Source organism: Schistocerca serialis, chromosome 8, assembly GCF_023864345.2.
Source record: "Schistocerca serialis cubense isolate TAMUIC-IGC-003099 chromosome 8, iqSchSeri2.2, whole genome shotgun sequence".
Taxonomy (NCBI): Eukaryota; Metazoa; Arthropoda; class Insecta; order Orthoptera; family Acrididae; genus Schistocerca; species Schistocerca serialis.
The window spans coordinates 442,540,050-442,567,212 of NC_064645.1; the positions used below are offsets into that span (position 1 = coordinate 442,540,050).

Here is a 27,163-nt window from a genome sequence, read left to right on the forward strand (position 1 = left end):
TTTTTTGTTATTGGGTTTATAGAGAGATGATTGGATAAAATATTATGCAAATCAAGATAAATAACAATTCTGAAAATTGAATATTCTTTCCAGTAGCCACTATATTTACTTCTTTCTTGCAGCATGTCTGGTTTCAGAATATATAATTTCATTTCAGTGCATACCATCATAAACGTGCTGAAGCAAATAATGCACCATATTGTGCTGAATATAAGCCACACTTTTTCCCCAAAATTTAGCTACCAAAAATGATGGTGCAGCTGATCTGCATGACACTACAAATACTGATATATATTTTTGCATTGTAGAAACTTCAGCTGTAATGTTAGTTTCTTAATTCAGAATGGAGCACCAATATTGATAGTGTTTGGATATTAACTGTTGTATATAAAGTAATAATGTAACCATCTTTGACAGGCACAGTTTTTCTCTAACTTAAGAATAAAATTTGTTTATCACCTACGAGTGGTAGTCCCGAAAGAAAATTGTCAACAAACGTTTGAATGCGGCAGAGTTATGACAAAGATTTAAAACTCACAGTTATTTGTTAAACAATGAGTAGAGGAAGAGTGGGAACAGTGAGGCAGTGGGAACAGTGGGAAATTTGTTGTATCTCTGGAATTTTGGTTTCAGTTGTTGGTACCTACTGTGAATGTAGTAACCATTATTATTTAGTCTATGGATTTCCATGTTTTGTACTTGACATTCTTGTTGTGATTTCATTGTTGGTATATTTGTGCTCAGAGGTAAGAAAAGAATATTTTTTACTAAATTTGCATACCTGGTTTCTGAGTAGACCATTGGTATTTTCAAATCATTTCATTAGTCACTCAAAACTATGGTTTTTTCAAGACATATAAATCCCCTTCATTGAAATGTTGCTTTAGGCTGAATGTGTTTGGAACCATTTTGAAAAAGTTTGCAACTGGGAACAAGGAGACATTAATAATGAGGGTTCAGTGAGACATGTCTCACTGTTCGCAGTGCTTGTTCATAGTGTCTGACAATGCATGCTTGCTGTATAAAACAATGATTTCCGTAGATTTTAGTGTGCAATCTTTTCTTTTAGGTTATAAAATGCCCAGGAGAAAGAAGACTGATAAGGAAATAAGAAGGTTTTCAGAATCTTCAGTGATGGAAGTTGTCATGCTGGTGATAGAAAATAAAATGAGCATTAGGAGTGCATCTAAGCTGAAAGGCTTATCCTTTCAAACAGTTAGTCAATATGTTAAGAAATATCATGAGGATAACACTTCAAACATGTGTCCCAACCATTAAGTGAACCACCTTTTTCCACCAGAACTGGAGCTTAGTTTGTGTGAATATCTAGTTGTGTGTTCTAAAAAGTTTTATGGACTTACTATGAATGAGTGCCGTACCTTAGATTTGAATTAGGTATTAAAAATAACATTGTTTTACCCAAAACGTGGACTGAAAGTGAGAAAGCATCTATTGACTGTCTCTTTGAACCCCAGAAGGATGCAGCTTATCTAGAGCTACAGTCTTTAATAAATTTAATTTGTCAAATTTCTTTGATAAACTGGAAGAAGCAATCAAACATCATCCCAATTTTGGTGATGGATCACGTATTTTCAATCTTGATGAAACTGGAACAACAACAGTGCAGAAGTCACAGAAGATTTTGGCCTTAAAGGGTATGAAACAAGTTAACAAGGCAACCAGTGCAGAGTGTGGAACACTGGTTATGACATGTTGTACTATAAATGATCTCAGTAACAGCCTACCCCCTGTCATGATATCTCCCTGCGTGAATTTTAAAGATCATATGATATTAGGAGCACCTGCTGGCACATTAGGTCTTGCCGTTAAAGGAGGCTGGATGAACTCAGAATGTTTTGTGAAGGTGATTCATCACTTCATCAAGTTCTCTGTCAGCTCAAAAGAAAATCCATCTTTGTTACTGATGGATAATCATGAGAGCCACCTCTCAATAGAGGCAATAGATCTGTGCAAAGAGAATGGGATAACAATTCTGATAATTCCACCTCATTGCACCAATAAACTGCAACCTCTTGATGTCAGTCATGACACCTTTCCATACATTTTATGATGCTCCTGTAGAGACATGGATGATGTCTCATCCAGGTGAAACATTTTCAATTTACAATGTTGCTCACTGTATGAGAATAGCATATCCCCGAGGAATGACTCCTGTCGATACCACTGCCAGATTTAAGAAGACAGGAATATTTCCTTTAGATCACCATGTGTTCAATGAGTATGATTTTCTTCCATCCTCTGTTACTGACAGACCTGTAAATGAAAGCCTGGAAAAATACATGTCAGCCAAAAAAGACCTTAAACCTGAACCTGATGTGGGACACCCATCACATGATTAAAGTGAAGCACAGTCTATAGCATCCAGTTCTTCACAATCACATGGGAAATCTGCACCAATGTCTTATCTCTCTCCAGAAGACATACAAGATTTCCCAAAGGCAAAACCAAGAAAAAGTTGCAGTCGCCGATGGCCTAAAGGAAGAACAATGATTGTGACTGACACACCAGAAAGGAATGAAATACCAATGAAAAGGAAACAAAAAGACATTAAGGGACCTAAAGCAAAGTGAGCTTTATTCCTAGTTGATGAAACTGATGCTGATGAAAGTGAATTAATTTTGCAAGATTCTTCAGATGACGAGACCTCTGATCAGATACAACTGATTCCAGAACCAGAAATGGTTAACTTTGAAAACCTACAGCGCTCACCCAAAGTGGGTGACTTTGTTTTAGTAGAGTTTGAGGCAAAAAGGAAAATATATTATGTAGGAAAAATTCTTTCAATTGTAGGAGAGTAATCCGAATGCGAAGTTACATTTCTTAGGAAAAGTTTGAACCTAGAGAATAAATTTGTGATGCCTGTAGTTCCAGATATTTCATTTATTGACACAAAATGCATAAAAAATGTTATTGCCTAACCCTACTACAAAACATAGCAAGAGAAAAAGACAACAATCTGCTGTTTCATGTGAGATCAACTTTGCTTCTTATGATGTTCATTAGAACTTGAGGCACTGTCTCACTGTACCCACCATTAAAAATTCATGAGTACAGAGATACACTTTCATGATTAATTTTTTTTAAAGGAAAGACAATGTTAAAATTTATTGTACCACTTTGAACATACTTAAGCACAGTAAACATGGTTACCATAAGATATTAAACCAATAAAGATCTTTTAAAAGTGTAATTTGGATTTTAATTTTTGCGTCTCACTGTTCCCACTCTTCCCTACATCTAAGAGAGAAGCTAAAAAAGTATGGCAGCTAATCTAATATGCAGCATTAAGATGTATCGGAAAATAATCTGTAAACTGCTATTTCACTGAGGAAATCCTACAGAGCCAAGAGATAAGAAATATCCTGAACTCAAAGCTAAGATACTTTCCTTTGTACATGACAGAAGAAAAGTCAGGATAGATCTCTCTCAATGAATAAGAGTTAAGTTTGTTTTACTCCCACAAACTTAAGGGTGTGGTTTATATTTGGGTGCAGCTTATGTTCAGACCAATATGGTATCTTGAACCCTCAAACATAAATTAATGTTGTCCACACATCCCACCTTTAATTTGACACATGTACATAATAAATGTTAAGACTGTGAATGACTGTTGCCAAGATAAAGACAGATTCCCTCCCATTCCATCAAGTGTGTGTAATGTTTTGGCACTAATATGTAATGGAGTTTCAGGGGGCACAGCGAACTATAAAATTCTGTCAGAGTTTGTTGAAAGCTCAAGAACACAATGTTGAATCCTTTACTATGATGTTTGGAAACTATTTATAAGAGACTTCAGAAGTAGGTATGTTTTCATTGCTAAACACAAACTTATAGCATGTTAACATATTCTGTATGTGTAAATACTCTGATCAGCTCAAAGCTGTAGCACAATTTGATTTGGAAATCAAAGTTACAAGTGAATAGTAACTGCTTTGCTTTACGTATGAACATCAGACTCTATTTGTTAATTTCAAGTAGTTGTATTTTTTGATACAATTTTCCTAAATGACTAGTTAATTACATAAAGGTAGTCAGGTATATTTTATTTTATTACCTTATACAAATGATACAGTCATTTCAACAAAGACTTTTAGGTGGTAGTATCTGCAAAATTGTATGTGATACTGAAAATTTATAATGAGTATGATTTTTGTTTGTTAGCTTGTGTGTTCTCAGTGAAACTGATATCAAAACACTTGTTGCAGCTAAACGGACTGTGTTAAATAATCTATTCAAAATCACGTTTTTCATATTCCACAGAGGAAATGAAAAGAAGTGTGGTTTGTTCATTGGTTTTGTGAGGGACAACAACATTATCAAATTATTTGCATAATGAAAACTGTGCATTGTAAAGGAATAAAAAGATTGAAATATGACAAGGTGGAATGGCTCAACTTACTTTGACACCATTGCTGATATTAACAGGATTTTCTTCTTTCTTGTACTTATATTATCTGTATGCAATTTTTACACAGAATATCAAAATACTGTTACAAGCTGTATTTGTATAAACTATATTCTTGTACTTATATTATCTGTATGCAATATTTACACAGAATATCAAAATACTGTTACAAGCTGTATTTGTATAAACTGTATTGTTCATGTGGCAACTGGGGCTTGGTTGATAGCAATGATATAAATATTTTATACAGAAACATTTTATTAAAGAAATGTTCCAAATTTAAGATTCAAGAAAACTATGTCCGCTTCAAAATCTGGCCATGCTAATGATTATGTGTTATAGGACTCACATACTTAATTTGAAAACTGTGATCTATATTACTCAACAATTACATGTTCCCAGCTGAAGATTACCAATCTAACAACTTCCAGGGCAACAAACATTTGAGTTTCATTATTTCATATAAATATTGATCAATTTTAAAAATTTAAAGTGCCTTAATAATCCTACTAATTATGAGGAATAAACTTATTTTAAAGGTTTGGCACAATAAATCAAATATTAAAGTTAGAATCTGTGTATATGTCTTTAGGCAGTGAAATTCATGCTGCAGAAATTACCTTGACTATATTTGTCCAGTATTTGAGAAAGAGAGCGCTTAGCGACTTCAACAAACTTTACACATAATTTCAACACTTCATGAACATTCAATAAAACTTCATTATTGAGTATGATGTTGTAATTTATTACTTCTTCACTAATAATTCTATTTGCAACAGTCTTTGCAGACAGTATCAATGCACACCAAATTATCATTGTATGACATACAATTCATAAACATTGAAATGCATGAAAAAATAGCTGTTTTACACACGGGACTCTGATTATTTAAAGAATTGAGGTGGGGGTGGGAGATTACTGATTTTTTACCAAATACATAATATCTTTCTTTGTTTTTAAATGTTGTAATCAAAGAAATGTTACTGCTCAATACTCAAAAATGTTGCTGCCTAATCATTCAAATTTTAGAATGGAAACCTTTCAAATGTCCAGCATTACTATCTTGTAGCCCTGATTTTTCTGTATACTTTTACAACATGTTGTTGTTGTGGTCTTCAGTCCAGAGACTGGTTTGATGCAGCTCTCCATGCTACTCTATACTGTGGAAGCTTCTTCATCTCCTAGTACCTACTGCAACCTACATCCTTTTGAATCTGTTTAGTGTATTCATCTCTTGGTCTCCCTCTATGATTTTTACCCTCCACATTGCTCTCCAATACTAAATTTGTGATCCCTTGATGCCTCAGAGTATGTCCTACCAACTGACCCCTTCTTCTAGTCAAGTTGTGCCACAAATTTTTCTTCTCCCCAATTTTGTTCAATACCTCCTCATTAGTTATGTGATCTACCTATCTAACTTTCAGCGTTCTTCTGTAGCTTCTATTCTCTTTTTGTCTAAATTATTTATCGTTCACGTTTCACTTCCATACATGGCTACACTCCATACAAATACTTTCAGAAACGACTTCCTGACACTTAAATCTATACTCGATGTTACCAAATTTCTCTCCTTCAGAAACGCTTTCCTTGCCATAGCCAGTCCACATTTTATATCCTCTCTACTTCGACCATCATCAGTTATTTTGCTCCCCAAATAGCAAAACTCCTTTACTACTTTAAGTGTCTCATTTCCTAATCTAATTCCCTCGGCATCACCTGACTTAGTTCTACTACATTCCATTACCCTCATTTTGCTTTTGTTGGTGTTCATCTTATATTCTCCTTTCAAGACACTGTTCTTTGTTGTCTCTGACAGAATTACAATGTCATTGGTGAACATCAAAGTTTTAATTTCTTCTCCATGGATTTTAATTCCTACTCCGAATTTTTCTTTTGTTTCCTTTACTGCTTGCTCAATATACAGATTGAATAACATTGGGGATAGGCTACAACCCTGTCTCACTCCCTTCCCAACCACTGCTTCCCTTTCATGCCCCTCGACTCTTATAACTGCCATCTGGTTTCTGTACAAATTGTAAATAGCCTTTTGCTCCCTGTATTTTACCCCTGGTACCTTCAGAATTTGAAACAGAGTATTCCAGTCAACATTGTCAAAAGTTTTCTCTAAGTCTACAAATGCTAGAAACGTAGGTTTGCCTTTCCTTAATCTATTTTCTAAGATAAGTCGTAGGGTCAGTATTGCCTCACGTGTTCCAACATTTCTATGGAATCCAAACTGATCTTCCCCGAGGTCAGCTTCTACCAGCTTTTCCATTCGTCTGTAAAGAATTTGTGTTAGTATTTTGCAGCTGTGGCTTATTAAACTGTTAGCTATTTAAATATCTCAAATGTAAAATTTTGGATTCCAGAATTTTCTTGGGGCATTATTAGAAAATGTGGAACAAAATTGTGCAACAAAAATTTGCCCTTAAAATTGAACATCATATTAATTCTATTTTAAGAACATACAATCAATAGTTATATATTTACATCTACAGACGTATGCTGGAAACCATTGAAAAGTGCATGCCAGAGGTTTCTTCGCATGGTACCACACATTAGGCATTCTTCCCATTCCAATCACATATCGGGTGCATATTGTAATTCATGAGCCCTATGGGTGTGACACATAGGGGATGGAAGACTACCTCTAGATTCTTCACTTAATACAGAGTCTTGAAATTTGGTAAGAAGGCTATTGCAGGATAATTTGTATCTATCTTTAGAATCTGCCAGTTAATGTTTTTCTTCATTTCCATTAACTGATATAACTTCATTACCAGATATCTAGAAGTACTGCTTACAATTCTTGTCTTCTATGTTATTACTGAATAAGCAATTGTTCCATATGTTAATATGTTGTAAAAATTTCCTTACGTCATTCTTTAAATTGGCACAGTGGACAGTGCCACCATCAGTCAGCACTAAGCCACAGTTGTGTACAATCAATTGTGTCAAGTTCCTTCCATTTGGTCACATATATAATTGTAAATTGCCACTCACACACATATATGTATGTGTACTCTACAGCTCTGATGCTGATAACCTTGTCGTTGAATGCCATCCTGATTTAGTTTTTTCGAGATTTCCCTAAATTGCTCCAGGTGAATGCTGGGGTGGTTCCTTTGAAAAAGAAAGCTTGATTTCCTTTCCCATGCTTTTACAATCCAGGCTGGTACTCCCTCTCTAATGACCTCACTGTTGACAGAAGGTTAACGCCAATCTTCCTTCAGTGCCTCAACTATTTAGTGAGGCGTTACCTTTAGTCTTTGAAACTATTTATACTCATGCAACTAGGTTTGACTCTTCGAAGATTTTGTTGATTCATGATCTATTTTGTAGTAACAATGAATCTTCTTATCTGGAAGCTGTTCATCATTAACTCTTGAGCTGGTGCACCGTTTTTCATAACATGAGAGGGCGTGCGGCGCACTTTGTAGGAAGGTGTAGAATAGCTGTCTCTGTGTTACCAAGCTAAACATGTATGATCAAAATCACAGTTTAATCTTAGTTTGTATAAACAATGAGAAAATAATATGAGCTAAACCACTGTTTGATTAAATAATAATGAAATAAATTTTCACTATAACACTCTGTTGCCAAAGGTAGGTGTTACAGTGACAGTAATGACCCACTTAAAGCATTAAGCAGTGCAGTTGCATCAGATCCCGGCCAGCTACTTATTCGATCACTAATTATCTCATAGGCAACTGCCTCAATGTGGAATAACGTTGCTAGTTTGTAATTGGGGTAATTTATTTTGCACAGATGACATATTTTTTCTCATCTGGCTCACTTTGTATTTAAAATTACTGCCGCTCACTTGGACATATGACAACACAATTTGTTGCTGTTTTTCCTGAAGCAATAATGAAGGAATAGGCATGGGTTTGCAGCTGTGAAACAATAATGGAACGACACAAAATCATTTTATTTTTGGTTGACGCACTTTATACATAGGCATACCAGCACAAGGGTTAAAGTACTTAGTGTCAGTAAACGTTCTTTAATTGTGTTTGAATTGGTTGAGATTCCCAATTTCTTGCTCAGATGGAAGCTTGTAAAATACAATTGTACCAGTGCATAATATCATTCTGGACTCTACATAAAAATTATATTTTTGTCTGGTATTGTGATTGTGCAAATCACAATTCACCTGATACTACACTCCTGGAAATGGAAAAAAGAACACATTGACACCGGTGTGTCAGACCCACCATACTTGCTCCGGACACTGCGAGAGGGCTGTACAAGCAATGATCACACGCACGGCACAGCGGACACACCAGGAACCGCAGTGTTGGCCGTCGAATGGCGCTAGCTGCGCAGCATTTGTGCACCGCCGCCGTCAGTGTCAGCCAGTTTGCCGTGGCATACGGAGCTCCATCGCAGTCTTTAACACTGGTAGCATGCCGCGACAGCGTGGACGTGAACAGTATGTGCAGTTGACGGACTTTGAGCAAGGGCGTATAGTGGGCATGCGGGAGGCCGGGTGGACGTACCGCCGAATTGCTCAACACGTGGGGCGTGAGGTCTCCACAGTACATCGATGTTGTCGCCAGTGGTCGGCGGAAGGTGCACGTGCCCGTCGACCTGGGACCGGACCGCAGCGACGCACGGATGCACGCCAAGACCGTAGGATCCTACGCAGTGCCGTAGGGGACTGCACCGCCACTTCCCCAGCAAATTAGGGACACTGTTGCTCCTGGGGTATCGGCGAGGACCATTCGCAACCGTCTCCATGAAGCTGGGCTACGGTCCCGCACACCGTTAGGCCGTCTTCCGCTCACGCCCCAACATCGTGCAGCCCGCCTCCAGTGGTGTCGCGACAGGCGTGAATGGAGGGACGAAAGGAGACATGTCGTCTTCAGCGATGAGAGTCGCTTCTGCCTTGGTGCCAATGATGGTCGTATGCGTGTTTGGCGCCGTGCAGGTGAGCGCCACAATCAGGACTGCATACAACTGAGGCACACAGGGCCAACACCCGGCATCATGGTGTGGGGAGCGATCTCCTACACTGGCCGTACACCACTGGTGATCGTCGAGGGGACACTGAATAGTGCACGGTACATCCAAACCGTCATCGAACCCATCGTTCTACCATTCCTAGACTGGCAAGGGAACTTGCTGTTCCAACAGGACAATGCACGTCCGCATGTATCCCGTGCCACCCAACGTGCTCTAGAAGGTGTAAGTCAACTACCCTGGCCAGCAAGATCTCCGGATCTGTCCCCCATTGAGCATGTTTGGGACTGCATGAAGCGTCGTCTCACGCGGTCTGCACGTCCAGCACGAACGCTGGTCCAACTGAGGCGCCAGGTGGAAATGGCATGGCAACCCATTCCACAGGACTACATCCAGCATCTCTACGATCGTCTCCATGGGAGAATAGCAGCCTGCATTGCTGCGAAAGGTGGATATACACTGTACTAGTGCCGACATTGTGCATGCTCTGTTGCCTGTGTCTATGTGCCTGTGGTTCTGTCAGTGTGATCATGTGATGTATCTGACCCCAGGAATGTGTCAATAAAGTTTCCCCTTCCTGGGACAATGAATTCACGGTGTTCTTATTTCAATTTCCAGGAGTGTAATTTTTAGTACTATCAACAAAAAATAAAGGTACTGGGAATGGAGTGTAAGAATTCCAAAATCCTTAAAAAGACCTCTCTGAGATGAAGTCATATGCTTTACACAGTATTCTCACTGCTCACTTATGCTAAGTAAATATCGTATTTACCATGTGCACACTGCTCCAGAAGAAATTCCATTAAACGAAAAAATGGCTGACATCGAAATAAGTGTCCAAGGAATAGAAAAGCAACTGGAATCACTCAATAGAGGAAAGTCCACTGGACCTGACGGGATACCAATTCGATTCTACACAGAGTACGCAAAAGAACTTGCCCCCCTTCTAACAGCCGTGTACCGCAAGTCTCTAGAGGAACGGAGGGTTCCAAATGATTGGAAAAGAGCACAGATAGTCCCAGTCTTCAAGAAGGGTCGTCGAGCAGATGCGCAAAACTATAGACCTATATCTCTTACGTCGATCTCTTGTAGAATTTTAGAACATGTTTTTTGCTCGCGTATCATGTCATTTCTGGAAACCCAGAATCTACTATGTAGAAATCAACATGGATTCCGGAAACAGCGATCGTGTGAGACCCAACTCGCCTTATTTGTTCATGAGACCCAGAAAATATTAGATACAGGCTCCCAGGTAGATGCTATTTTTCTTGACTTCCGGAAGGCGTTCGATACAGTTCCGCACTGTCGCCTGATAAACAAAGTAAGAGCCTACGGAATATCAGACCAGCTGTGTGGCTGGATTGAAGAGTTTTTAGCAAACAGAACACAGCATGTTGTTATCAATGGAGAGACGTCTACAGACGTTAAAGTAACCTCTGCCGTGCCACAGGGGAGTGTTATGGGACCATTGCTTTTCACAATATATATAAATGACTTAGTAGATAGTGTCGGAAGTTCCATGCGGCTTTTCGCGGATGATGCTGTAGTATACAGAGAAGTTGCTGCATTAGAAAATTGTAGCGAAATACAGGAAGATCTGCAGCGGATAGGCACTTGGTGCAGGGAGTGGCAACTGACCCTTAACATAGACAAATGTAATGTATTGCGAATACATAGAAAGAAGGATCCTTTATTGTATGATTATATGATAGCGGAACAAACACTGGTAGCAGTTACTTCTGTAAAATATCTGGGAGTATGCGTACGGAACGATTTGAAGTGGAATGATCATATAAAACTAATTGTTGGTAAGGCGGGTACCAGGTTGAGATTCATTGGGAGAGTGCTTAGAAAATGTAGTCCATCAACAAAGGAGGTGGCTTACAAAACACTCGTTCGACCTATACTTGAGTATTGCTCATCAGTGTGGGATCCGTACCAGGTCGGGTTGACGGAGGAGATCCAAAGAAGAGCGGCGCGTTTCGTCACTGGGTTATTTGGTAACCGTGATAGCGTTACGGAGATGTTTAATAAACTCAAGTGGCAGACTCTGCAAGAGAGGCGCTCTGCATCGCGGTGTAGCTTGCTCGCCAGGTTTCGAGAGGGTGCGTTTCTGGATGAGGTATCGAATATATTGCTTCCCCCTACTTATACTTCCCGAGGAGATCACGAATGTAAAATTAGAGAGATTAGAGCGCTCACGGAGGCTTTCAGACAGTCGTTCTTCCCGCGAACCATACGCGACTGGAACAGGAAAGGGAGGTAATGACAGTGGCACGTAAAGTGCCCTCCGCCACACACCGTTGGGTGGCTTGCGGAGTATCGATGTAGATGTAGATGTAGATTGAAAGTGTGCAAAATAAGCCAATACTTTTATCTTTATGACTGCGTAATGAGAGAAACTTCTTAGAGCAACATGTGCTGAGCTGAGCATCTATATTAGTTTGTCCACATCTTGACTCCATTTTATCTTGTTATTCATTGGATCCCAAGGAATTGTACACAGTGTTTCATTTAGTGAATGACCACTAATGTCTACTCCTGTTGCTAGCAGGTCTTTTTTGCTCGTTTCAAATTTCATGCTATGAGTCTTTTTGTGGTTAAATTGTTTGCTGTAACCAGTTGTAGTCCTTCTTCATGTTTTCATGGTGTAAAGACTGTTCCATAAAATTTCGGGCATCCAGCCACATAAATTCAGCTTCTTCTTATAATATTTTGGCTGAATACTGTCCTGCCATCTTCAGAGTGAGCCGAGGTGACTAATGCTCCAGCATTTGTTTCATCCTTTTTCACCCTAGGATTGAACCATTGCATATGAGGCCAAAGATACACATGGCATCATTCCACATGGTGATATCAATGTGTCACAGAGAGCTGCACTGTTGCAACTCTTTGTGATATATTACAGAAATTGCCGGATTCCATGATTTGTCATAGCTGAAGCCACTATCTCTATTAATTAAATTCATCATCAACACAATTTCAATTCCTTCTTTCACTACTGAGTCTCAGAAAGATGAAGTTGAGGCTAAAATTTTGACATTATCGTACACCATAGAGTGTCCAGTATCAAACAGTGCTCCGCCACCACAGATTTATTAAGATGTAAGAGATGGGTGTACCTGCAATGCTCTGTGTATCTCTTCTGTACTGTACATGTTGTCTGTCCGATGTATGAATGGCTGCACTCACAGGGGTTGAGTAAACACAAAGTGAAAGTGATTTTTCACCCTCCACCAAAGACTACAGCACTCCTGGGCTTTGTTAAAGATGATTTGGTGCTTTGGAAGCCTGGGGTTTGTAAGATCCCCTGTGATTGCGGCCATTCATACATTGGACAGACAACACAACACGAAAATGTCGAAATTTTAGCCTCAGCTTCATCTTTCTGGGACTCATTAGTGAAAGAAGCAATTGAAATTTGGTTGGTGATGAATTTAATTAATAGAGCTTGGACAAATCATAGAATCTGGCAATTTCTATAATTAAATCACAAAGAGTTGTGATAGTGCAGCACTCTGCAACACATCAATATCACCATGTGGAATGACTGTGCAGTGATAGATTTAATTTCCATGCATATGTTACACCTCTTTGCTGCCTATCACTGTCTCTGGCACCTTGTATATCTTTGGCCGCATACGCAGTGGTTCGATCCTCGGGTGAAAAAGGACAGAGCAAGTGTTGGAGTGTTAGTCACCTTGGCTCACTCCGAAGATGGCTGGATGGTATTCAGCCGAAATATTAGAAGAAGAAACTGAATTTATGTGGCTGTATGCCTGAAAATTTATGGAACAGTTGTAGTCCTGTTTAACTATCATGTAAGCTGAGTCTAGTAAGTTTGAGGCTGCACCCTTGGTTAGTTTGCTTGTGTCAACAGCAAATATTACAATTTTTGAATCATCCTGTAAAGTCATTGGAAGATCATCTATGTAGATTAAGAACAAGAGTGGATGCAGTGATGATTCTTGTAGGAAAGGTGTTGGCAAGGTCACAAGATGTACCAACACAAGAATAATTATTTTTTGGCCGAATAGCACTTCAACCATGAGGTTGTTTATGGGTTTCTCTATAGAGAATCCTTTATGGAAGCTAAACTGAGAAGCAGCAAAAAAGTTCTGGTCAGAAAAATGACCACTTCCTTAAAAACTTTAAAAAATTCGAATGAATGAAACATGTAATTTATTAGATGCATTTTGCTCTGTCAGTGCCACCATTTTAACAGGTGAGTGTTTTTGGGTGTATGCAGGTACAAGTGAATGGTTGACTATCCTACTTTTTATACATTGTTTCCATCCTGAAATTCCTGTTTTCATAAAATCAATTTGAAAGTTCATTAGTTAGGCAATGGTAGAACAGATAAAATATTACAGAACTGATTTACAAAGTCATAATGAACTGTACATGTGTACAAAGAATACTCTGGACTGACAACTTATTTTGTCTAATAGCTAAATGCTAACTTTCCTAGAACCAGGTCTCAGTGAAAGTATAGATTTGAGATGGATAAACAGTAATATCTCACTGCCTCAATGTTCACACTCTACACAGGGTGAGTCAAAAAGGACTTTACAACTTTGGTATGATATAGAAATTTATTGAGATAACTTACAGAGTTGGTTGATATGTCATTTTGTAGCAAACAACCTCAAGTTTCACATAAATATGTTAAGTGTCATTTTGAGTCAATGTGAGCAGCATTTGTTATGTGGCAAACAACTCACCAGTAATCAATTTTTTCCCATACTCATTGGAACAAATCAGGCATTACTTATTCAACGGCAGTGTAGATTCAGTTTTTCATTGTGTGGTAGGGGAGGAACATACACACAGTCTTTAATGAACTTCCAAGAAAGAGGAGTTAGGTGGCCATGTGATTGGCCCTCCATGGCCAATCCACTGATCTGGGAAGCAATTATTGAGGAAACTTTGAACTTCTCTGAGGAAATGAGGTGGTGCACCATCCTGCACAGTCCCATCATGGTCATCTTCATCAATCTGGGGAATTAAAAATGTTTCAAGTAATCCAGATACACAATACTAGTGAACGTAGCCATTTTAACTGTGCACTACACTGGCACTCCTGCTTGAGGAATGAGGTATTCTTGCACTATATGAATCAAACTTTAGGCTGTTTGCTATAAAATGACGTCTAGCAATTCTGTAAGTTATCTCAATAAAAATCTATGTCATTTCAAATTTGTAAAGTCCTTCTTGACTCACCCTATGTATTGGACATACTAATCTTAGATCACTTTTTTGGTACTTCTTTCACAAGTACCGAAAATTATATTTGAAAACATGCCATGTGTAAGAAAAAAACTAAATTTAATCTGACAGATATACAGGATCTTGTAAGACTGGTTTCAGTCTTAAATATCCAACTTAGAATCTTTGTCTCTCAATGTTTCACACTGTCATTATTTTATCTACCTTTTGTAGTAAGAGTAGTTTTCTTATATCTCTAAGAATCATTCAAAGCTTTCATCTTTCACTTTCACTGTTGAATAGTGTATACACATACTTGCGGTACTGCTATTCTCTGCAGTCTGTCTCTGAGGTACTTGAGGTCATCCAGCATAGCAATTCTTGCATTGGATGTAGTTTCCACTAGAGCATGAAATGGTGGTCCTGGTCCCAAGCATTCCAGTACATAATAATGTGGAGAAATCCCTGGACTGAAATGGGGCCATGCATATAAGCATTCTTGTTCCATATCTGTGGTCTCATTCCTGAAACATTGTACATGGCGATAGATAATTTGGTTAGCAAATGGTTAAATAAAAAATATATATCTCAGTTGTATCTAATCTACATTCTTACAATCTATTTCCTGTCAAACATAGATGTAACTGAAAAAGATTTCTGAAAGCAGCCCAATATTCTGGCACTAAAATGATTAACAGAGAGGCAACAGCTCAAAATTGAGTTAAAGAGACACATTACTAACATCTCCTACCATAAACAACTAAATTTCTGGAATTACCAAAGCCTGTTAGTACTCCTGCAGCAGTATGCAACGGTTTGTCCAAAAGTTCTCAGAATGGCACTGCCTGGAGCAGAGCATGTGTAAACACATTTTTCTGTCTAGGGATGTGTTTTGCAAGTCCTTATGAGTTCAGTATTGCCTCTGACATTATCTGGGACGTTTTTGTCAGCCCACAGTAACTTGTTTGGAGCAGCTGTTTTACTCTCTCCTTGTTTTTATGAAAGTGAGTGAAACTGGAAAATGCACAGCTGTGGAATTTTGATTCCTGCTGCAAAATAATTCCATAGAAACTAGGGTTTAAAAAATGGTAACATGTTTACGGCAGACAAACCTCATTCTGCATCTGAAACTGGCCAAACACAGAAAAAATGTGTCAACTTGTGCTCAAAGACCAACAACAGACCATGAACACATGTCAGAGTTAAATTAGATTGTCTTGCAGCTCATTTTGGCAAATTTCAATACATGCTTTGGGATCGAGGAGAGCCACTGCGAAATTTATACCTCACATTCTGACTCAGCAGCAAAAAGAGTGCTGAGTGGGAGCGTGTTGTGATTTGGAAGAACAGCTCCAGACTGATTCAGAATTTTTTCCATGGTAGTCACTAGTGAGTAGTGCTGGTGTTATGGTTATGACGCTAAAACCAATTAATGATCAAGCCACTGTCATTGCCACTGCCCAAGAAAAGCTTGCCAAGAGAAGTCTAATATCGAGATGATCCTCATTTGCTTGATGTTGAGGAGGGGGGTGGGGGGGGGGGGATAATGCACTCAGAGTTTGTTCCACCAGGAAGGTTCTGAGAAAACTGTCTAACTGTGACTGTCAAAAAAGATATGATCTGTCACAAACAGTGCTTCTCCTAGTGCAACCATCCAGTGTACCAATTTTTGACAAAAAATAGTATGACTCTCTTGCTCCACATATCTTGCTCATTTGATATATCTAGCTCCATGCGGTTTGCACTTGTTTCCACACATGAGAGAGAGAGAGAGAGAGAGAGAGAGAGAGAGAGAGAGAGAGAGAGAGAGAGAGAGAGTGAGAGTGAGTTGGGGGGGGGGGGGGGGAGGAGGGTTGAATAACTGTCAGTCGTCACTACAGATGTGTATAAAAACGTTTACGACAATGGCTTCACTGACTGATAAATCTATTATATATTCTGAAGTGTATTTTGGAGGTAATAAGGCTGTTTTGTAAATAATCAAAATTGAAATGCACAGCTTTTAAAAATGTCCTTTTTTGCCTCAGTATCTCTTTGTACATAATTCAGTAAGGCTTCATAGTTCATTATGAATAAATTTTAATTCCCCTTTAGCATATAACTAGATTAACTAGGTGCACATTCTACACATTTGTGTGTAGCAGTCAGTCTTAATAGGTCTACGACTTTGCTTCCACCATTTTTTCTCGAAGTTCGGGGCTTTATCACGAAAAACTTACAAAACAATTATGTTTCATAGTATTGCCCATCGCTGGCCACCACATTCTCCCATCTTTTGGATAGCATATGAATCCCGTGGCAGAAGAACTGGATGTATTTTGTGGGGATCCATGAATCGATTCAATTTTGCACTTGTTCATATGATTGGAAGTGCTGGTCAGCCAGACTGTATGCCACTGATCGAAAAAGGTGGTAGTCAGAGAGAGCAACATATGGAGAATAGGGCGGGAGGGATAGGACTTCTCATTTCAATGTTTCCATGTATATTTTGACAGGTTTTGCGACATGGGGTCGAGCACTGACCTGCTACAAAATTACCTTTACGAGTCTGTCGCTGTATTTTGACCATTTGTGTTTCAGTGCTGGGCTCGATCGCATAAATTGCTTTTGATAATGACGTCTGTGGCTGTCTTTTTCTGTTTCAATAGCTAAGAAAATGTTCTGGCTTCCACCACCATGCTGGTCTACGACATAAAAATCACCGTTCTTAAGGCATTGAAAACATTCTCTGCACCTTCTTCCACTAACAGTTCCCTCACCATAGGTCTTAACCAGCATTTTAAGAGCCACAGCCACAGATTTCTTCATGTTAAAGCAGAAAATTAACACTACCCGCAAATGGTGAGAAATCGGTAAATAAGTTGACGTACTTAATATAGAATAACCTTATGATGCAATTACAAATTGACTAATATTTTTGTGGCATTATGTTTACAGATGCCTAAGCTTATTGTATTACACCTATGACCATCCACCTGAACCCCACTTGCCGCTACTGCCGTCTATTGCAAAACAACGGAAGCAAAGTTGTAGACTTAATAATATGGCTAGCTATGTAAAATCACTAAGCAGGTCTAAGGCTTTCACTCAGTCCTTTGTTGGCCAGTATGGTGTTGCAGATGAAGATAGCAAAACCAAAGCCAAAATTTTAAATTTCACGTTCAAGAAATTGTTTATGCTGGAGAATCATACAAACAAACTGTCATTTGACCATCTGATAGACTCTCATAAGGAAGACATACTACACTACTGGCCATTAAAATTGCTACACCACGAAGATGATGGGCTACAGACGCGAAATTTTACTGACAGGAAGAAGATGCTGTGATATGCAAATATTTAGCTTTTCAGAGCATTCACACAAGCTTGGCGCCGGTGGCGACACCTACAAAATGCTGGAATGAGGAAAGTTTCCAACCGATTTCTCATACACAAACAGCAGTTGACCGGTGTTGCCTGGTGAAATGTTGTTGTGATGCCTCGTGTAAGGAGGAGAAATACGTACCATCACATTTCCGACTTTGATAAAGGTCAATTTGTAGCCTATCACGATTGCGGTTTATCGTATCGCGACATTGCTGCTCGCGTTGGTCGAGATCCAATGACTGTTAGCAGAATATGGAATCGGTGGGTTCAGGAGAGTAATACGGAATGCCGTGCTGGATCCCAATGGCCTCATATCTGCCCGCATCTTGTGGTCGTGCGGTAGCGTTCTCGCTTCCCACGCCCGGGTTCCCGGGTTCGATTCCCGGCGGGGTCAGAGATTTTCTCTGCCTCGTGATGGCTGGGTGTTGTGTGCTGTCCTTAGGTTAGTTAGGTTTAATTAGTTCTAAGTTCTAGGGGACTGATGACCATAGATGTTAAGTCCCATAGTGCTCAGAGCCAGCCTCGTATCTCTAGCAGTCAAGTTGACAGGCATTTTATCCGCATGGCTGTAACAGATCATGCAGCCACATCTCGATCCCTGAGTCAACAGATGGGGACGTTTGCAAGACAACAAACATTTGCACGAACAGTTCGACTACATTTGCAGCAGCATGGACTATCAGCTCGGAGACCATGGCTGCGGTTGCCCTTGATGCTGCATTGCAGACAGGAGCACCTGCGATGGTGTACTCAACGATGAACCTGGGTGCACGAATGGCAAAATATCATTTTTTGGGATGAATCCAGGTTCTGTTTAAAGCATCATGATGGTCGCATCTGTGTTTGGTGACATCGCAGTGAACGCACATTGGAAGTGTGTATTCGTCTTCACCATACTGGCGTATCACCCAGCGTGATGGTATGGGGTGCCATTGGTTACACGTCTCGGTCACCTCTTATTCACATTGACGGCACTTTGAACAGTGGACATTACATTTCAGATGTGTTACGACCCATGGCTCTACCCTTCATTCGATCCCTACGAAACCCTACATTTCAGCAGGATAGCGCATGACCGCATGTTTCTGGATACAGAAAATGTTTGACTGCTGCCCTGGCCAGCACATTCTCCAGATCTCTCACCAATTGAAAAAGTCTGGTCAATGGTGGCCGAGCAACTGGCTCGTCACAATATGCCAGTCACTACTCTTGATGAACTGTGGTATCGTGTTGAAGCTGCATGGGCAGCTGTAACTGTTCACGCCACCCAAGCTCTGTTTGACTCAATGCCCAGGCATATCAAGGCTGTTATTATGGCCAGAGGTGGTTGTTCTGGGTTCTGATTTCTCAGGATCTATGCACCCAAATTGCGTGAAAATGTAATCACATATCAGTTCTAGTATAATACATTTGTCCAATGAAAACCCATTTATCATCTGCATTTCTTCTTGATGTAGCAATTTTAATGGCCAGTAGTGTAATAAGCATCCCTGGTGAACAGAAACAGCTGAAAGATTTGAAAGCAAATAAGTCACCAGGTCCGGATGGAGTCCACATTCAGTTTTACAGAGAGTACTCCATAGCATTGGCACCTTAACTAGCTTGCATTTATTGTGAATCTCTTACCCAGCACAAAGTCCCAAGTGACTGGAAAAAAGTGCAGGTGACTACTGTACATAAGAAGGGTAAAAGAACGGACCCACAAAATTACAGACAGATACCCCTAACTTCAGTTTGCTGCAGAAACCTTGAACATATTCTCATTTCAGATGTAATAAATTTTCTTGAGACTGAGAAGCTTATGTCCATGAATCAGCATGGTTTTAGAAAGCACTGCTCTTGTGAAACTAAGCTTGCCATTTTCTCACGTGATATACTGTGAACAATGGATGAAGAGCAAAGCAAATTCCGTATTTCTAGATTTCTAGAAAGCATTTGACATGGTGCCCCATTGCAGGCTGTTAATGAAGGTATGAGCATGGTTTGAAGACTCCTTAAGTAATAAAACCCAGTATGTTATCCTCAACAGCTAGTGTTCTTCAGAGATAAGAGTATCATCAGAAGTGCCTCAGAGAAGTGTGACAGAACTGCTGTTATTCTATATATACATAAATGACTTGGCAGATGGGATGAGCTGCAATCTGTGGTTGTTTGCTTATGAAGCTGTGGTGTATGGTAAGATGTCAAAGCTGATGACTGAAGGAAGATACAAGATGATTTAGACATAATTTCTAGCTGGTATAATGAAAGGCAGCTCACCTTAGATATGGGAAAATATAATTTAATGTTTATGAGTAGGAAAAACAAATCTGTAATGTTCAGATACAACATTAGTAGCGTACTGCCTGTCAGTGTCACATTGTTTAAATATCTGGACATAAAGTTGCAAAGTGATATGAAATGGAACAAGCATGTGAGGACTGTGCTAGGGAAGCCGAATGGTCAGCCTTGTTCTATTGGGAGAATTTTAGGAAAGTGTGGTTCATCTGTAAAGAAGATCACATATAGGATGCTGGTGCAACCATTTCTTGAATACTGCTCCAGTGTCGGGGATCCATACCAGGTCAGATTGAAGTAGTACATCAAAGCAATTCAGAGGCAAGGTGCTAGATTTGTTACTGGTAGGTTCACACAACACATAAGTGATATGCAGATGCTTTCGGAACTCAAAAGTGAATCTCTGGAGGGAAGGCAACATTCTTTTTGAGGAACACTCATGGAGCTGACTACTGAAAGATAATACTGCCGCCAACATACATTGAACGGAAGGACCACAAAGATAAGATATGAGAAATTAGGGCTCATACGGAGGCAAATAGATAGTCATTTTTCCCTCACTCTCTTTGCAAGTGAAACAAGAAAGGAAAACCCTACTAGTAGTAATGGGTATCCTTTGCCACTTACCATACGGTGGCTTACAGAGTATCTGTGTAGATGTAGATGTACGATTATACACAGAGTGGACCATTTTAATCAATAATGGAGAATAAATCAGTATGGAGATAAGGTACAACAAAATGTTTTAGATTTAAGTTGTAGGTGGCAAAGATAGTCACACATTGCTGCTAATGGCCATGACAATGAAAGCAATTTTCAAGGTTGTTTGGAAGTTAAGGTGATTTTTTAAAATGGGGACCCTAATATTTGATTTAAGATCGGAAAAGAGTGGCAACATTTATATATAAAATGATACGTTATTAAAAGTCATGGCAAAGTTCAATCAAGGTCAAATAAGGAAATATGTTTTTAGTTCTAGTAGGAATTAACTCAGAATAGAGGATGGATACAGCCAAATACAATGTTAGATGCAGACTGGAAGGGGCATAAAAGGTCACATATCATTATGAATAACCATGATTTTAAAGGTAACTGTTGAAGGTCATTTGAAGGTTGAGTTCTGTTTCATGGAACCCCCCCCCCCCCCCCCCCCTTTTACTTCGGAAAGAGAAAACAGAGATTTGACTGTTAAGTTTTACTTAATGCATTTATTGGCAAAAATAAATACATCACATTGTATAAATGTTATTGTGGCATTTGCAAGACAGAACAAACATAAATAAAACATAGATAATTGATTTACAAGTTGCTGAATGAGTCTTCTTGCCTCTCATTCCTCAGGATGCCCATTCCAGTTTGTACCTAACATTGCATTTTGCTGTATCCCTCCTCTATTCTAAATTAATCCCTACTAGAAATAAAAAAAATATTTGCTTATTTGTCCTTCACTGAACTAGCCATGACCTTAAATAACGTATCATTTTATCCACAAAATTTGCCCTGTTTTCAAATATTGACTCAAATATTGGGGTTCCCATTTTAAAAAATCACTGTAGCTTCCAAATCCCCTTGTAAATCACGTTCAAGGTCATAGCCATTAGTAGCAATGTGTGACCCTCATTGCCTCGTACAGCTTTTATCTAAAAACGTTTTCCTGTATCTCATCTCCATCCCATCTCCACCCCATGGATTAAAATGGTCCATAATGTACAAGCACAAATACAGACACGTAGCACTAGATATCTCTCATAATCCAAGGAATATTATTCTTCTAGCAGATAATATGCAATATATATGGGGCCAATTTATTGCAACTATTTCACTTTGATTTACTCTTATATTACTAACATAGTACATATCCACAAAAGCTTTCTGTCATTTTTCTTTTTTCATCATGATCTTAGCAGTGCAATTCATTTATTTTTGAGGAATTTGCATTTTTTCATCATTTAACCTTGTATCATTTGGTACATACTCCTGCACAGTTCTGAAACTTTGTTTTAAATTTGCATTGTAATACTTTTCTTTTCCTGTAGTAGATCTATAAAAAGGTGCAATGTCAGTCCTTTCCTTGATTGTTATGAAGTATGTTCAGACACTGAGTTCTCACTGAATTAGGACCACCTCTTAAAACTATGAATTTGGTCAAGCAGTAATCAAGAAAAATCTTGGTGCACTATTGTAACTACAAGAGGAATCAGTTGATGGCCTCTTTGTCAATGAAAAATAGGCATTATGCCCAGAAAGCAGCACGAGGATAGCACCCTTTACTCAGCCTGTTGAGATATAATGAGCATCTGTAATCTACCAAGGAAAGCAAGAAATGTTTTGATTATTTTCATGATGGCAGTTGGATGGATGCATGAAAGAAAGTAAGAAAGAAATACAGGTGAGGCAGTTTGAGTCCAGTCATCACCTTACATAGATGGAGCAGTGGAGCAGATCAGAGGCATAAAGTTCCATTTGGATAGAACATCATGCATGCAGATTATTAGACTGCTGTTAAATCAGCCAAAAGTAGTCCCAAAGATTCTGAAGCTCTAAAATATTAAGACCACTTTTGGTGTATGGTCAGTATTATAATTTTACTTACTGGGATGTCACTCATAAACTTGAAGTTTAACTTAATGTGTGAACTTTCTATTGACCTTGTCCATATCTGGCTGATCACTCTCACAACTTCATATGACTACTGGAGTAACAGGCTAACTAATTAACTATGTGATGAACTTGACAGTCAGATGAAATGAAAAGCCACTTATACTGTGGGAAATCTGCCCAACCCTACTGACTATCTATAGCAAGCTTAAAGGCTTTGTAACACTTAAAAGCTTGTCTCTTAAGAGTGGCTGAACAGCTAGCAGATTTAACCAACTCCTTCGTGTCACAGTTTCCAGGTATCAATGAAAGTCTTATTTCTACTGCCTCTTTGATCATGAATCCAGTGGCATCACAATGCAACTTCATCTGTTTGAAATCAAACATGTGTCATTCCTTAATGCTCTGCTCTGCGTTTTCAGACTGGCCAAAGAAAACACTTATTAGGTGCTCCATAGAGTGTTGTAAGATACAGCATGTAGTCTGTCCAGTCTGTCATCCAGAATCACATCAAATACTGTGAATTCCAGGCATCCATAGCCCTAGTTGATCTTTGACAAAGATCACTAATCCTTTTGTGCATTGAGTACAGTGTGGTATTTATGTGGTACTTTTTCAGGATCCTGGCAATCTTGGCAGTGGTCAGCCCTGAAATTCTGCTGTCCACATTAATCATCTACTACATGACATTCATCTGGAGAGAATGATTTACTTGTATCTCTGAGTAGCCATTCTTGAGGAAGGTTAACCTGTAGATGAAGTGCACAAATGTACCATGTTGTTTCTACTTCATCAAAATGTCCAGGAACTGTATATATCCATTTTCTTCTATATCCACAACAAACTTCATGTTGTCATGTAGGCTTTTCAGGTGTCTCAGGAATTCCAAGGTTGTCTTCACCATAATGGCTAAATTAATGATGTGCTCCTTGGTGTTCAGCACAATATTTCAGTGTCCAAACTAGTCATCTTCTTCACGTGCTGCAATTTGTGTTGTTAGATGTATTTTCACTGCCTTAATTCTGACTGGTTCTTCATTGAAATATTGTACATAAAATGGAAGCAATACACCTGTTGAACCATCAGAAGCATACTACCAATCACTAATGCTGAGAAAACCTGAGAGTTCACATAAATGTATTGTCCACAAAGCTGTAGCACAATTTTGATTTCAAATCCTGGTTTCCGGAGTTCTTTTCTTGAAGAACTATATGTGAGTTTTCAATTCCTGGAACTTGAGTTAACAGAGCTACTCTATAAAACTATTATTTGAGTTTACCATAACATAGGACATTAATGGTGGTGAGTGTGCATTAAAACACTTTGACTGTATGCTTGTTCAAGCGGCCCTTATCCATTAACAAGTAGATTTTTAGCAGAACCCATATGGAGAAAGATTATAGCCATCTGACAGATTCTGGTCTAATCTTGGGTTATTAAGGAGTTAGATAGTTTTATGAATCACAGCTAGTACAAAATTAGTCTTCATTACTTTGTGTCTCAGACTTTCCCGCGATGACTCAGTTTCCTGCCAGTAGCTATCTGATTGCAATAATACAGCTGCAATACCCTTATGTGCTGTTAGGACACCTATATCTTTTTTCCTCATGAAGGGTCTGCATTACCCTCTATTCCACTGCAAAGATGTTAGTATTTGGCTTTTTTAAGGGCTTTGGATGGCTGTTTTTTTCTGAGGGGAGCCAAAATATGACTTGGTGTATCACCTTTAGGTGATGTTCTTTCCTCTTGAACCAAGATGATGCCTTTGGTAAGCACAGAGCTCAACTCATGAAGTTCTTCTCCAGCCAGCTGATTACATTCCTCAAGCTGGCACAAACAAGTCTCAGGTGAATAGAACTTGTTTCATTATGTTGCAGTAATTTTTCACTTACAGATATTGCTGGTTGTATAACAGTTTCTGCCTACCCCCACAAATGTGCAGGCCATCACACTGGAAGCAGCAAGGTCAAGCAACAGGTGAACAAATTTAAGGCATTGACCCTGGTATGACCCTTTACAAAAACCAAACTTATGTGCTAGAGAACCTAATTTTTCCTCATTGTGTTGATAGAATACCACAATTTCGACAAATGCCACAATATGTCTCTATTCCAGCTCCATTATGAGAAGGCCAGTCTCATAAGCAGTCTCATGAGCTTGAGTAACAGCTTTGTAACATATGCAAGCTATGTAGGACCTCCACCCTGTAGAAGTGCACTATATAAGAATGCAGGCTTCCTCAGTGAATTTTACTGTTGAAATCTTCTTGTTTTATCAGCCAGGTAAGTTCTAGAACTGCATTTTCAAGATGATTCTTTTACTCGGCTGATAACAAGCAGTTTTGCTCAGTGCATGTTGTTATTTCTCAGATTTTATACTTAGTATTTTCATAACAAAAGATAAATAAACTACCATATTACAAAACCTGTTCTTGTTGTTATTGTTTACATTTTATCTGATAAATGACAATAATTCGTGCATAAACATTCTAAATTACCCAGAGGCAAAGCTGTCCATATCCCTTGAGACACAGCTGAGACATTCCCACATTGCTGCGAGCTCATTACCAGTCGATCCAACACGATATATGTGGCGTACACCTGGTGAGTCATCTTCTGTTGCTACGAAGTACCTGAAAATAAATTTAACATTTGTATTTGTACATTTACCACAAGATAATATAAAAAGAGACAGATATAAGACTGGCAGAATTGGATTGGTTTTCCCTGACACAATTATCAGATTTAGTATTTCTTTACATTCAAAGGTGTACTTAGAAAGTGAATGGACCAATATCTGAATGGCAATGTGTGTTTCATTGCATACATATGAACTGTTAGGTAACAGAAATAACAATCCCTCTAGCAATATGTGTATGGCTTAGGATCACTTATTACTCATTTTGATGAGATTTACGACAACCGAGCGAGGTGGTGCAGTGGTTAGCACACTGGACTTGCATTCGGTAGGATGATGGTTAAAATCTGCGTCCGGCCATCCTGAGTTAGATTTTCCATGATTTCCCTAAATTGGTTCAGGCAAATGCTGGGATGGTTCCTTTCAAAGGGCACTGCCGATTTCCTTCCTGATCCTTCTCTAATCCGAGCTTGGGCTTGTCTCTAATGACCTCGTTGTCAATGGGACGTTAAACACTAATCTCCTCCTCCTCTTTTTTAGTTGTGATTCTAAACTTGCAGTAAAAAATTACAGAGTGTGTGACTGGCTGGCCATTACTTACCTTCAGAAGGTGACATTACAGTGATGTAGATAGACACATTTAAAATCTCAACTATTAGTTCCTTTCTCAGGCAGGAAAGAGCTTTGGTTTGGGTAAGATTAGAAAAGTCTTGCAAGTCACTCAGACCCCAATCTGGAAGGGACCCACCTGTTGCCCCCTATATCTTTGTTCTCATCCCCTTTGCAAACAGTGGCATAGCATCTCTGGAGACAACTAAGGAAAATGGTGGCAATCGCGTAGGAACTACGTGAAGGTGATTGAAGAAAAGATTAATTTTTTGTGTGTAGAAAGAAAAATTGTAGACAGATTTTAGTCCATGAAGACAGAAAACTTTCTTTGGGAGCAATGTAACCAGCCATTCACATCATCACACATGCACTGCAAGCCACAGTGAATGGTAGAGTGTACTCCACACCAATATTATTGATTTTCTGTCCCATTCCATTCGCATATTGAGTGAGGGAAAAATACCTATATTCTGCTGTACGTACTGTAATTTCTTGTACCTTAGTCTCATGATCCCTATGTTAGATATACTACAGTGACAGCAGAACAGGCACACAGGCATCTTCAAATATAGATTGTGTAGAAGTACATAACAGGGTTTTGTGAGAACTATGTTGTCTTTCTTACAGGGATTCCCATTCAAGTTTGCTGGGCATTTCTGTCACACCTTTGTATGGACTATACTGACCCGTCACATCACAGCAGCACATGTCTGGATGTGTTTGATATCTGTTCTAATACCTGCTTGAGAAGGGCCCCAAAGAATGGAACAATATTGCTGAACTGATTGTACTATTGTCTTATGGTTTTCCTTTACAGATGCACTGCATTTTCCCAGGATCCTTCCCACAAATCTTGGATTGGAGGATAGGTGTGGCTTATGCGTATGTGCCAAGGGGCTGGTGGATGGCGGGAGGAAGGGGGTTATCTAGACATGTCTGAAATTCATTTAAGATACAGATCTCTATAGCGTTTCCTATATACCCCGCTTTTGGCTGTTTTCATTGTAGTTTTTAAGCAACGTGAAACTAAACATTACATGAATATTCTACTGCAGCTGTCCACTAAGATGTGACAGC

General features: G+C 39.1%; 1 protein-coding gene across 1 annotated transcript in view; it reads right to left on the minus strand.

Moving 5' to 3' along the window:
• Positions 1-27,163, minus strand: part of LOC126416569 (inactive dipeptidyl peptidase 10-like) — a 391,761-nt gene that overhangs the window by 46,900 nt on the left and 317,698 nt on the right. Inside the window, exons 11-12 of the mRNA XM_050084317.1 lie at positions 25,338-25,472; positions 14,916-15,123 (exon numbers count right to left, since the gene is read on the minus strand). Coding sequence (XP_049940274.1) covers positions 14,916-15,123; positions 25,338-25,472 — 343 coding nt within the window. The remainder of the gene's footprint in view (positions 1-14,915; positions 15,124-25,337; positions 25,473-27,163) is intronic.